The 12,640-nt window shown below is 42.5% G+C and overlaps 1 protein-coding gene across 1 annotated transcript in view; it reads left to right on the top strand.

The window, feature by feature from the left end:
* The window catches only part of LOC310922089 (rab proteins geranylgeranyltransferase component A 1-like), a 102,610-nt gene that overhangs the window by 74,867 nt on the left and 15,103 nt on the right, over positions 1 to 12,640 (top strand). The window contains 4 exon segments of the mRNA XM_083882409.1: positions 662 to 766; positions 1,647 to 1,710; positions 2,308 to 2,404; positions 5,267 to 5,359. Coding sequence (XP_083738535.1) covers positions 662 to 766; positions 1,647 to 1,710; positions 2,308 to 2,404; positions 5,267 to 5,359 — 359 coding nt within the window.

The raw sequence follows: 12,640 nt of genomic DNA, 5'->3' as shown, positions 1-12,640 counted from the left end.
TCTGTGGTTTGCATTTCTGTCCCACTTCTATTTCTGTCCATGTTCTATGGAGAACATTTGTGTCATGCTTAAAACACCAGGACATAGTTAATCCCTTTGTGTGTAACTTAGAGGTAAAGGGTATATTTAGTCACAAACACAGCAATTCACTCCTGGAACAGTCTGATGCACTCATTTGTCAGGGAGCTTTCCCAAATCTCCTAAGTTAATTTGCTATTTAATTTGTTAAATATTATTGTCAAAATAAACTTGTTTTTGGTAAAGGTGTCTTTCTGAGAAAGAAACCCCGCTGCAAAATAATTCACAGTTCTATTTTTTTTTTTTTTTTATGTATTATGAGGTAAGAAATGTAGAACTAAATACCAGTGTTGTAAGCTTATATTTTCTGTAAAACCTGACCAATTTATTAAAGTTGGGATATCATTATCTGTATTGGTATTGCATGTGGAAAACTGCATATACCAGGTAGAATGTGTCAGTCTAGGATTTGGTGATCAGTTGAATTGGTTTGGAGATTCACATGTTCAAGAAATACGTAGCTAAATTAATTGAAAGATACAAATATTGTGCTGTGTAACTCAATTTTAACAACTTATGCATGCTTTTGTTACCTTACATCGAAATTTCTTACTGTGGTTTGTTTGTTTGTTTTTTTAAACAGGTGCAAAGCTATTGTGGATCATTTTGGACAAAGAATAAGTGCCAACTATTTTATTGTGGAAGACAGTTACCTCTCAGAGAGCACATGCACAAATGTGTGTTACAGGTATGTGGTAAAACAAAAAACACAATTTCTTTAAATAATGGTGTGTAAAGTACCCTGCAAGTTAAACTGAGGAGCCTCTTGTCCACTCCTTTATTTTTGCAGTACAGTTCAGTTCTGTGCAAAGTATTTCTCTTCTATTAACTGAAGGATATACTGTGGACTTTCTGTAGTCAGGTTTTCTTCAGTTAGCATTGAAATCAGATTCCCCCTTTCCATATAAAAAAATCAAGAGCTCTAAATGTGTTAGGAATTTCATATTTGCTAAGATGTGTTTGGAAGGTGAAGGTGCCAGTTGCTGTCCTTGCTTTAAATTTGTTCAGCTTTAGACGAGTACTAAACTTCATTGTTTTCTATGGTTTGTTGTTGCCCGAAGCACTGGGCACGCCCTGCCTCTGGCTCAGAACAGAGCAGGTGAGGGATCAGCAAAGCTGTGGTGGTGAGGGCAGAGCAGGAATAACCCTGGGCACTGCAGGAGCACAAACTGCAGGTGATGGGGGAACTCCACCCTGCTGCATTTCCCCTTCATCCCAAGGCTCCTGTGCTCTCTGGAACATCACTAGGCCTTAATGTGCTGCTGCTAAGCTTGATCAAACAGGCAAAAGAACTTTTTAAAAAGCAGAAGGAGACTGTGTGACACAACTGCACTGACTCATTCATTCATCATCTGTTTTGGTCATTGAAAATACTACATTGGTGTTCCAGGTGTGTTTCTGCTTCAGCACTAGGCAAAATACCCCACTAAGAATCATAGGTTAGTGAAATAGCCCTGGTATTACCAAAACTATGATTCTAAATTGCTATTTTTATGGGTTTGTTTTCATTTTGCATAATTAAATTTATTATATAATTATTTTTACATCATTCTTTTATTTAATTGTAGGCAGATCTCCAGAGCACTGCTCATTACAGATCAGTCTGTATTGAACACAGACTCAGAGCAGCAGGTACACACCAATTCTGTATCATTTGTCTCATGTGTTAATATTTAGTTGTTGGTAGGAATTAAGTAATTCATTCAGTTTTGTTTGTGCTTGAATCAAGATCTTTAGTCAGCTCTCTGTACTGGTAATTGTTTCATTTGTTTTAGTGTCTATAAAACTATTACAAATTTTAGTTTAGTTTAGTTCAGTGACTGGGATTTTCCTGTTTGGCTCACACTATAATTAATAAAGTTTCTAAGCTGCTGTCTTTAATTTTAATTTTGCTTGCTTTTTAATAAACTGTTACCCTTACTATTCTGTTAATTATTTATCTTGTCTAAACTTTGTTCCAAGTTATTTTGTATTTTTTAAACATTCCTTTTTGCTGTTTGAAGTTCTCACTGTACACTTTAAGATGCTTCTTTGGATCTGCTTTGTCAGTCTTTGCAGTCCTTAATTTTAGAGGATATTAATCAGTGTTGCATTTGTTCTGTCCTAGTAAACTAGAAAAAACCATATAGTGTAACTGCAGTTCCTTTTCAGCTGTAGTGAGGATTGCGGTGGCTGCCACATCCTCCAGGACACTCTGCTTTCCCTCCAGCTCTGCTTTCTGCTCCCCAGGTTTCCATTCTGACAGTGCCTCTCCTGGAACTGGGCAGAGCAGCAGTTTGTGTCATCGAGTTGTGCTCCTCCACCATGACATGCATGAAGGACACCTGTAAATAAAGGAGATTTTCCCCTTTGGCTCTGGCAGCTCTGGAGCAGAAACAAAAATCTCTGTGTGTTGTTCCTCTGCTGCACAGAACACAGGGAGCGGTGGCTTCCTGCCATTGTGGAGCTTCATGGACTCATTTTCACTTATACAGGAATAAATCCTCCTTCAGGAGATAAAAATAATATTCCAAAGCACATTAATCTTCCTGGTAGTAATTTGGTTTTTTTGAAAATGGCCCCCCTTAGCTGAACTATTAAATGGAAATACCTGAAATACACTGTATTTGATAGCTTTTTATTTTCTGAAAGGATTCTGTTGTTGGTATTTTATGTGAACTTGAAATAATTGAGCAATAAAATGTTCATTTTGGGTATTTATTAGATTAGAATCAGAGGTTACCTTACCTAATTCTTTTTAACAAGAAAGAAGTAACTGTAATGATAACCAATTTATTTTGCTGTTAAATAGGCTTGAACTAAGTTCTTTGCATATGAAAGAAGAGTAAAGTAAATGATAAGGTCATTCAAAGTCATATTTCCTACTAAGTAATAGTAAAAATAATATAAGCTTGTAATTAATTAATAACTTAGTGCTATAAAGCATATTGTTAATATTTATCATTTAAATAGCTGATTTCTTTTTTATTAAGGGTTCACAAAATATATACAGCGGGAAGTGAAACTAATGAAGGATTGATGTTCCATAGATCTAAAGTATTAGTTTGTCCTGGGTTGCAGTGTAGGATGTACACAAAGTATTTATTCTATCACCATCTTCACGAACTGTTGAAACCAGGTGGGCTAGTGTTTTCCCAAGCCCCTGCCTTTGGTGTGTCTTCTGCTAATGGCCCATCAACGCCTTGCCCATGACTCACAGGTAACTCCCTCCAGGAGTTATCTCTGTTTAATGGGCCATCAAGGACCCACTTCACACTCCTCATCCTATTGTGAGATGCTCTGCCCAGGGGGAGGAGCCAAGCATTCCCACCTGGATATAAGCTGGTATGTGGGACAGTGCAATGGGCACTTACCCACTGGATTCCCAGAGGACCAGAGCTACCAGACCTTTCTACAGGATCACTGCTTCAGGAAGAGCACTTCACCTGGACTGCTTCCACCATCCTGCTCAGGTTGTATTCTGACTCTGTCAGTGATCCTTTGTGTTATTGCATTTATTTTATTTTATTTTTACCTTTTTACCTTTCTTCTTCTTAAATTATATCTCTGACTTGGAGCCTCTCATTCGTTTTGCTTTCAAACCACAACATAGTTTCAGGAGGATTTTTATGGTGCTGAAATATTAAAGTTTCTGATATTTACTTTTCTCCATCAATTCCTTTCATTTCAGAAGAGAAGGTACTGACTTCCTTAATGAAATTTGTCTTCATATATTGAAATAATAAAGTTCTATATTAAGTATAGCTGAGATCCAGTTATGGGACATATTTCATAATTTAAAAAAAACCCTTTTACATCATTATCTGTAAATGGGTTTTAACCTGACTGATTTCTCCTTGGAACAATTATTTAGGATAAGTATACAGATACATCTACTCTTTGATCACACTGCCCAAATGACAGGCACATCATCTGTATTGCCACTTGAGTGCAACCAATCTCCTTCACTTGCCCTAAAAATGGAGACTGTAATGATGAAATCAGGAACTGAACTCATAATTCTTCTTGCTGGGAGAATTGCTTGAAGACAAATGTTGGCAACCACTGTAACTAATGCAGTTATATCTGAGTAAATCAAATGTAATCAAAATATATACTGATGACTGTGACTCATAACCATAACCTTAAAGATAATAAAAAAGACTTAATAGAAAGTAAATCATGTGAACTTTAGTGATTTATGGATTTTTTTTTTGAGGAAAGAATAGATTATATTACAGTATTTGGAATTGGAAGCATCTAGTTAAGATTAGGGAGAGACTTTGATTATCACCACCCTTTTCTTTATTTTAGTACATATTCCTTCAGACAGAAGGTTTGGTCTGGATTGAATTAAAAAATGAATAATAACGTTTGAATAGAATCTGTATGTGTGCAACCTGAAAGCAGAGGAGCATGAAGGGTTAAGTTTCTGTTCCTGATGGAACCAGGGTCAAGATCTGTGTGATGTACTGGAAAATAATGACAACAAATACAGCCAGGCTTCAGAGAGAAGAGGCAAAAATGTCATCTAGATTTAAAATAATACCAGAGCTGTGCATTGCTTTTAAATGGATCAGAAATGTACAGTAATGAAGAAAAAACTAATCAGTTTGAACTTTGTACAATATTAAATTCCTTAATGATTCTCTGATGGACGCTTCTCTGGTGAGAAGTTTCCAGGAACAAATGAGTCCAGTAAGGTGATTTTATGAAAAACTTTAAGGTGAGGCTTTTTAATGAATGGATGGCTGGAAAATCAGGTGTGGTAAAGCAGCTGGTTCTGTATCTGAGCAGAGGCCAATGGGGACAGAAAAGGGTCAAGAGCTGCATCAAGTGATTGTCCAAGGAGGCAGCAACCGCAGAGTCTGCAAAACAGAACAAATAAAGGAATAGTTCAGCAATAATTCCTCCCATCTAAGAATTGGATGAATAAAACGTTGTGCAAAGAATTGCACAGTCACAGTGTACATTATAGAAGTAACTTAGAGAATTCTGAGGTGTTTCCAGAGAATTTCTCTGTGTGCTGTACATACACTGTATGTCCATAGTACAGCACTTCTCTGGCTTAAAGGAAGTGATTTTATGAAGAATTGTGATTTCTAAAAGCCTGCTGTGCCTTATAAAAATTGTAAATGTTGTTTATCTGTCTGTGTGTTGGTAATTGGAATTAATTTGTGAGATTAATTTAATTAATCTCTTTTCCTAGATTTAGTCCATCTAACCTGTCCATCAACTAAAACTGCAAGGGAAGATTTAGAGCCTATTGTACAGAGGTTATTCAATCTAAATACAGAAAAAGGTAAAAATAAATAAATGAGGTATTATGATACTATCTTGCATAAATATAATTTACTAAAGTACCTGTTACTGCCTTCTTCAGCTGTGGTTTAACTTCAGTATCCAAGGACATGACTCTAAGTGTCTGGGACCTTTTTATTTTTCACACTTTCTGTTTTTCCATGAAACATATTTGCTCTTCAGCACATCCTTGAAAGGTGCAGTAGTGAAATGAAATATTTGTGAAATTGTGGAAGCTGCTTGGGTTGTCTTGCCTCTTATTCTCAGGGTGTTGCTCAGTCTCTTGTCTTCAAGTGTTTCATTGTTTGCTGTTTGAATTGAAATTCTCTGGATTCTGCTGTAAGCAGTGGAAGCATAAAGCTGTTCTATATTGTTATCACAAAAATAGATTTCCAATAATGAACTTCTTGGTCCTAAGTTCAAGGAAACCTTGGCTACTTTTTTAAACTTTGGCCTTGAGATGGATAATTCCACACCCCAGAGGAAAGCAGCTGCTGATGGAGCAGTTGCTGCCTAGAAGGAAATTGTTCCTGAAATATTTGGTCTAATTCCACACAAGTTTTTGAAATTCAATTCTGAGATCTTGAATGTGACCATATTTGTGGTAGATGCTCACAGAGTAGGTGATGTGTGTATGGGAGATGCTGCTGTGTTCTAATCCTGGCAAAAGCAGTTTATATACACTGTGCCCATGCTGCAAGGCAGTAAATCACACTTCTGAGAGAAAACAATGCTCAGCTCCCAGTGACAGGGGTTTTGTTGGTATAAATGCAAGTTACTAAGATGTGGGAGTACTTTATAATATTCATAATTGGTTTGCTTGTAATATTTAGAAAACAACTTGGCTTTGTAAATAGAAACCTTTATTAGACTGGAGAGTTGCAAACATTTCTCATTTGTATATGTGTTAACTTAAAGCCTGGTAATTTTCACCTTTTAATATTTAACTTCTACCTTCAATTTTCAAGACAGTGCCATGTGTTTCATAGACCTGGTGAAGAGTAGATCAGCTTAGTGTCTTCTAATCATTTGGGGAGGGATAGCATTAATCTTAATGTTTAAAGTGATCCAGTTTTGAAATGATAGATTGTTTAGAAGCTGACTGAAATTCTTCTGTAGGAACTCTGTGATCATAGGGGTCCTCAGGTGCACTGAGGCACTGAAAAGCCAGTTTTCCCTGATACATAGGCCTTTTTATCATCAGGATGAGGTAGTGGTCGTATTTTAATTAAAATGTCAGAACAAATACTGTTGGAGTTATTGAAAATGAATCACCAGATAAAGTGAGCACTGGGCCATGGCAGGTCAAAGAGGCAAAGTCACCTGGAGAAGAGGACTCCATTCATTTTCCTGCCTAAATGAGGAAAAAAATAACTTTTATGAGCAATGTGAGCTTTTAAATATATTAAAGAGCATCTTGCCCTGTATTAAGGCTCAGACTTTCACAGGTTGATGAATTTAATTTATATTTCAAACTGTTCAGTATGGGTAGCACCTATTTTTTTAACTATTTGACAGTTTAAAAAGATACTGAAGGAATAGCATAGATTTATCTATTTTCTTGTAATTCAACTGCTTTAAAATACTGTTTTGAATGCCAGAGTTATCAAGAAGTTTCTTCCTTGGAAAGAAGTAAATCTCACAAGATCTTTACTGCTGTGGTAACCCGGTGTCGCTGGCTCCAGCCAGCCCTGGCACCACCGCAACTTGGGGGTCTTTGAGTCAGTGAAACAGAGCCACTGCTAAGGCGCAGATGAAATGAGAGACAGGACTCTCCGATGAAACAGCAACTGAGGTTTTATTCCAACCCCAGGGCCGAGGCTCCAAGATGGAAAGCAGGAGAGACGGAGACACGGAGAGACCTCGAGCACCTGAAGGGTTCAGTTTTTAAAGGGGGAAAAAGAACACGTGGGACAGCAGAACATGGGGACCAATGACAGGAATTCAGGGTACATAATTTAACTTGTAGGAGAGGGAAACCCTGGCTCCAGCCAATCACCCAGGACTTTTCTTAGAAGCTTCCAGACACTGGGAGAGGTCTCTGGTTGACTGGCAGGAGCAGGTGCCACAATAAGATTGACAGGTAACTGCCATTTGGTCTTAAGAATAGGAAGAATAAGGGGTAAAAAGGCATGAACTATTCAACTTAAACACATAACATATCGGCAAAGGATAACCATCAGTGCTCATCAACCCACCGCCACAATTCCCCCTTTGAATTTTATTTGAAGAACGGATTTTAGAATGAGTGGAACTGGGCTTGGGGGATGTCACCTTCTGATTCGGGGTAGAGGTCCCTGAATCATTGCTGATCGGAAGGCCATTCTTCAAAGGGAACAGGCCATTGCCCTTCAGCCTCGGGCACAAAGCCCTCAAAGCTCAGTTCTTCCTCATCCTCTTCTTCTGGGGGCAAGTCTTGCATTTCAATCTCCTCAGGAGCAGGAGAAGTTGTACAAACATGGTTCACTCTTAGCTTGGAGGTGGCTTTGGAAACAAGTCTGTTTGTGGAGTTTTTGATGAGTCCAAAGGCTATCCCAACAATTAAAAGCAAAAATAAAATTAACAAACCAGTCTTAACAGCAGACCCTATCCAACCTGTGAGTCCCCAGTTGTCAAAGATGTTATCAAACCAGTCCTTGGTCTCTTCTTTCATGTCGTGCACCATGTTTCAGATCTTTTTGATGGATTGACGGACGTCCTCAGCCCGAGATGATAGATTGAAGCAACAGAGGCCCTTGAACTCCTCGCAGGTGTGATGGTGGAGAAGGAGGAGGTAGTCAATGGCCGCCCAATTTTGAATGGTTGCCTGTCTGGTTATGTCCTCGTCTCGAAGGAGGTCCGATAAGGCATTTGAAGTGAGGTTTGCCTGTTTAGCTACCCAACATTCCAATTGGCCTAATTCCCCCATTGATTTTGCCACTGAGACCCAAGGCAAAAATACTGTTATGGCAGTAGCCTTGGCCTTGGACCAGTGGATAATTTCCAATTCACAGTCTGGGTCGGGATCTGCCAAATCCTCTTTTTTGACTGGTGCATGCATAGATGAATTTTTATCGAACCAATCCATAATTTGTTTTATTTGGGGAGAGCAGGCCCAGTTTGCCTAATGTACATGGACCTCCGGTGAGACGAGAGGGGATGCTGGCAAATGCACGGTCGCCGCAAATTAAGAAGGTGCCTTTGGGGAGGGAAAGGGGAACCGAACTTGGGGTTGAAGCCATTTTCACATGTGTAATGGTATCACACCACATGTTGGCGAGATACTCATCTTTGGTTTGTAGAACTTGGGAAAAGGTCTTTTCCTGGCCCCGTGGTGGGATAAACATGCAGAAGGGGGCGGGGGATGAGCCGAGGAGTTCCAGCTCCGGAGGCTCACTTTCGGCCCGGGGAAGGGAGGTGGAGACCCAATCTCTCCACAGGACCAGGGGGTTGGTAACAGGGAGCTTGATTTTCCTTCGGAGGTGGAACTCCTCCAGAGTTTGGGATTGGCGACCGGGTGTTTTTTTATTGTACTTATCTTTAAAATTGAGGAGAGTAGGGGGATACTTGGCCTCTTTAAATGGGATCCCCACCAGACAGGATGAAATCGGGTCCTCGGCCGAGCCTTGGGACAGGCAAATGTGATCCTGCCCCATGGCCTTTGCGAGGGTCCTCCACACATTTGCCTTCGGCTGAGGAATGATCCACGGGATGGTGCATCCAAAGAGACCAAGGACGACCACGATTTGAAAGACGCGGGACAGCGACGGGGCTCTCAGGTGTAACATTTTGGTTGGACAGGATCTGTAACTAAAAAGCAAAATAAATTAATTAGAAAAGAACCACAGAGGGATTTGGAAGGAGGGAGGAAACCTCTCACTGTCCGGACATGGGACCTTCTTTTTCCTCCTCCAGGACGCTTCAGCCACCTGATGGTTTTTGCCTCCTGAGACCTTGGGAACATAGGGTTTCACCCACTTGGCCGGCACCCATTTAAGCCCTTCGGGTGTTGAGACGCAGGCATAGCCACATCCCCAAGTGATTAAATCGTGAGGACCCTCTGTCCTCATGGTCTCAGGGTCCCTGACAAGAACTGGTGGCCGTTCACGTTCTTTCAAATCCTTGTTTCCGCCGAAGTGGCGGATGATGGGAGGATTCATTGATTCGAAGGAACAGTTTAGAAAATTCAGGGTGAACAAGGCCCTGGCGAGGCGAATTTGGGGCATTTCCAATTTGAGAATTTGGGTCTGCTGGTTGAGGACTCTTTTGATGTTCTGATGAGTTCTCTCCACGATTGCTTGACCCGTTGGGGAGTGTGGGATGCCAGTTTTATGTTCCACTCCCCATTGCTGCAGGAAGCTGCAGAACTCCCTGGATGTGTACCCTGGACCGTTATCGGTTTTAATTGTTTTGGGGATGCCCATGAAAGAGAAGGCCTGGAGCAGGTGTTTGATGACATCTCCAGACTTCTCCCCTGTGTGAGCAGAAGCATAGATTGCACCAGAGAAGGTGTCCACTGAGACGTGAACGTACTTAAGTCTCCCGAATTGAGAGACGTGCGTCACGTCCATCTGCCACACCTCGTTGCTGCACAGCCCACGGCGATTAACCCCAGCATGCAAGGTTGGTACAGCATGCTGCTGGCAGCTGGGACAGGTCGTCACAATGGCCTTGGCCTGGTCTCGGGTCAGGTGAAACCATCTGACCAGTCCTGGCGCATTTTGGTGGAACAACTGATGGCTGATCTTGGCCTGCTGGTAAACATCCGGCAACGGAGCCACTGCAGCAGGGGCAGCAAGAGCATCTGCCCTCCTGTTACCCTCCGCGATGAACCCCGGCAGATCCGTGTGTGACCTTGTATGCATCACGTAGAATGGCTGCTCTCGGTGGGAGATTAGCTTTACTAGCTTCGAGAGCAGCTTGAAAAGTGCTGTGTTGGACACCTCTTGTAGGATCGAATTTTCTGCCCTGGAGACTACTCCGGCGACATATGCCGAATCTGTTACAAGATTTAACGGTTCAGAGAACCTCTCAAAGGCTCTGAGGACAGCGGCCAACTCAGCAACCTGAGGGGATCCTTCCACCTCAGCAACATCTGACTCCCACTGCTGAGTCTGAGGGTCCTTCCAAGTCATCACAGACTTGTGGGATCCTCCGGATGCGTCAGTAAAAACTGTCAGCGCTTCAAGGGGATTTTTGCTCTGAACACTTTCTAATGCCAATTTGAATTAAGCATCTTGATTAAAAATTTTGTGGGCGGGTCGATGAATCGAAATTTGGCCTGAGTAGCTGTCGAGGGCGAATTGAAGAGCTTCATTCTCTTGAAGCAGGTGTTCCAGCATAGCTTTTGCAATTTGGCCCAATTTTATCTGAATTGGTACGTGAATGCATTCAAAGTCACAACCAGCCAGTTCCCTCATCCGGACTCTGGCCTTCTGGATTAGGTCCGCCATCAATTCTTGTGGCTTTGTCATTCTTTTGGACCTGTGGTGGCTGAGAAAGACCCATTCTATGATAAGAAGAGGATCTCTCCCGCCTCGGTCCTTTTTGGGGATGGTGGTAACTCCTTCGTCCCATTGAAAGATGACACCATGAAGATGTGGCAAATTCCCAAGGATGATAAATCGGAAAGGCAAATCCGGGTTGCATCGATTTGCCTGCCTTGTGGACATGATGTTTTGGACCTTTTCTAGGGCTTTCTGCGCCTCTGGGGTGAGTGACCTGGGGGAACTCGGCCCCTCTCCCCCTTTCAATAGATTGAAAAGGGGCGCTAGGTCTTCAGTTGACAAACCTAACCAAGGTCTCACCCAGTTCAATGCTCCACACAGTTGATGGACGTCTGCCAATGTTTCAATTTTGGTTTTAATTGCCATTTTTGCGGAACAATGGTCCGCTTCTCGATTTTGAGTCCTAGGTATTTCCAGGGTGGCATCTTTTGAATTTTTGATTCTTGCAGCTCGAATCCTGCGGCAACCAGTGCAGACACTGTAAGGTCAAGTGCGTGGGCCAGCAGGTCGTCATTGGGGGTGCACACGAGTACATCGTCCACATAATGCTGGATAATGGCCTGGTGTGCGGCTGCATGTACAGGGGACAGCAGGGAAGAGACGTACCACTGACAAATCACAGGGCTCACCTTTAATCCTTGAGGAAGAACCCTCCAGTGGTATCTCTTCCTCGGGGCTTCTCGATTGACACTTGGAATCGAGAAAGCAAACCGAGGAGCATCGTCAGGGTGTAAAGGAATGTGAAAGAAACAATCTTTTATATCAATCACAGCCAAATTCGAGTTTTGGGGCAGCATGGTTGGGGATGGCATCCCTGGCTGGAGAGAACGCATATCTTCTATAACATTAATAATTTGTCGGAGGTCCTGGAGGAGGCGCCACTTGGTCTTATCTGCCTTTTGTATAACAAAAACTGGGGAGTTCCACGGGGACGTGGTCTCCTCAATGTGGCCTTTGCGCAGCTGCTCCTCTACGAGCTCCTCAAGTGCCATTAATTTTTGTTTCGAAAGCGGCCACTGTTCCACCCATACTAGTTCATCTGTTTTCCAGTTCAGTTTCTGGGTAGGGCGCCTCTCAATGGCCGCTGCCCGAAAATTTTGCAGAGGGTCTGGAAAGCCGATTGTGACCCCCCACTGGGCCATGACATCTCTCCCCCACAGGGGTGCACTGTAATTCAAAACAAAGGGACAGATGTTAGCCAATTGTCCCCTGGATCCCTCAATTTGGACCATTCTTTTGGACCTTTTTGTCAATTGCAAACCCCCTACACCTTCGACTTGCTCCACTACGGTCTGCAGAGGCCAATGTGACGGCCACATGTGCTCAGGGACAGTCGTGATGTCCGCCCCTGTGTCTAGGAGACCTGTGATGGTCTTGGTCTCCCCACCCACCTTTAGTTGGCATTCTTCTTCAGGCCTGTTTTCATCAATAACGATGACTGGGTTTGCCTGTGGGCCTGAGTTGTGTTTCCTTGTTCGCCCAGGCTGTGGGTCAGGAATCAATTGTGCCACAATTTGCCCCTTAGCGAGGAAAACCGGCGGGCGCGTGCAGCGCAGCCAGAGAACAAACCACTCCGGGTCAGAGTTCATTTTTCCAGGAGCGATTTCTATCTCTGGTGGGGTGTATTTACAATCCCCCACGACGACATATTTTGTGCCAATTAGGTGCCAGGTACCTCTGCTCCTTGCGACCTTTGCAGTGTGCCACTCGGAATCTCGAATCCACAACGGGGAGACGAGGGCCAGGCGAAAGGGCACCTGCTGATCAATCCTTGTCAGGGATGTATCTGGAGGAGG

The sequence above is a fragment of the Zosterops lateralis genome (genome assembly GCF_965231275.1).
Source record: "Zosterops lateralis genome assembly, chromosome: W".
NCBI classification, from domain to species: domain Eukaryota; kingdom Metazoa; phylum Chordata; class Aves; order Passeriformes; family Zosteropidae; genus Zosterops; species Zosterops lateralis.
This window is presented reverse-complemented; position numbering and strand designations above follow the sequence as displayed.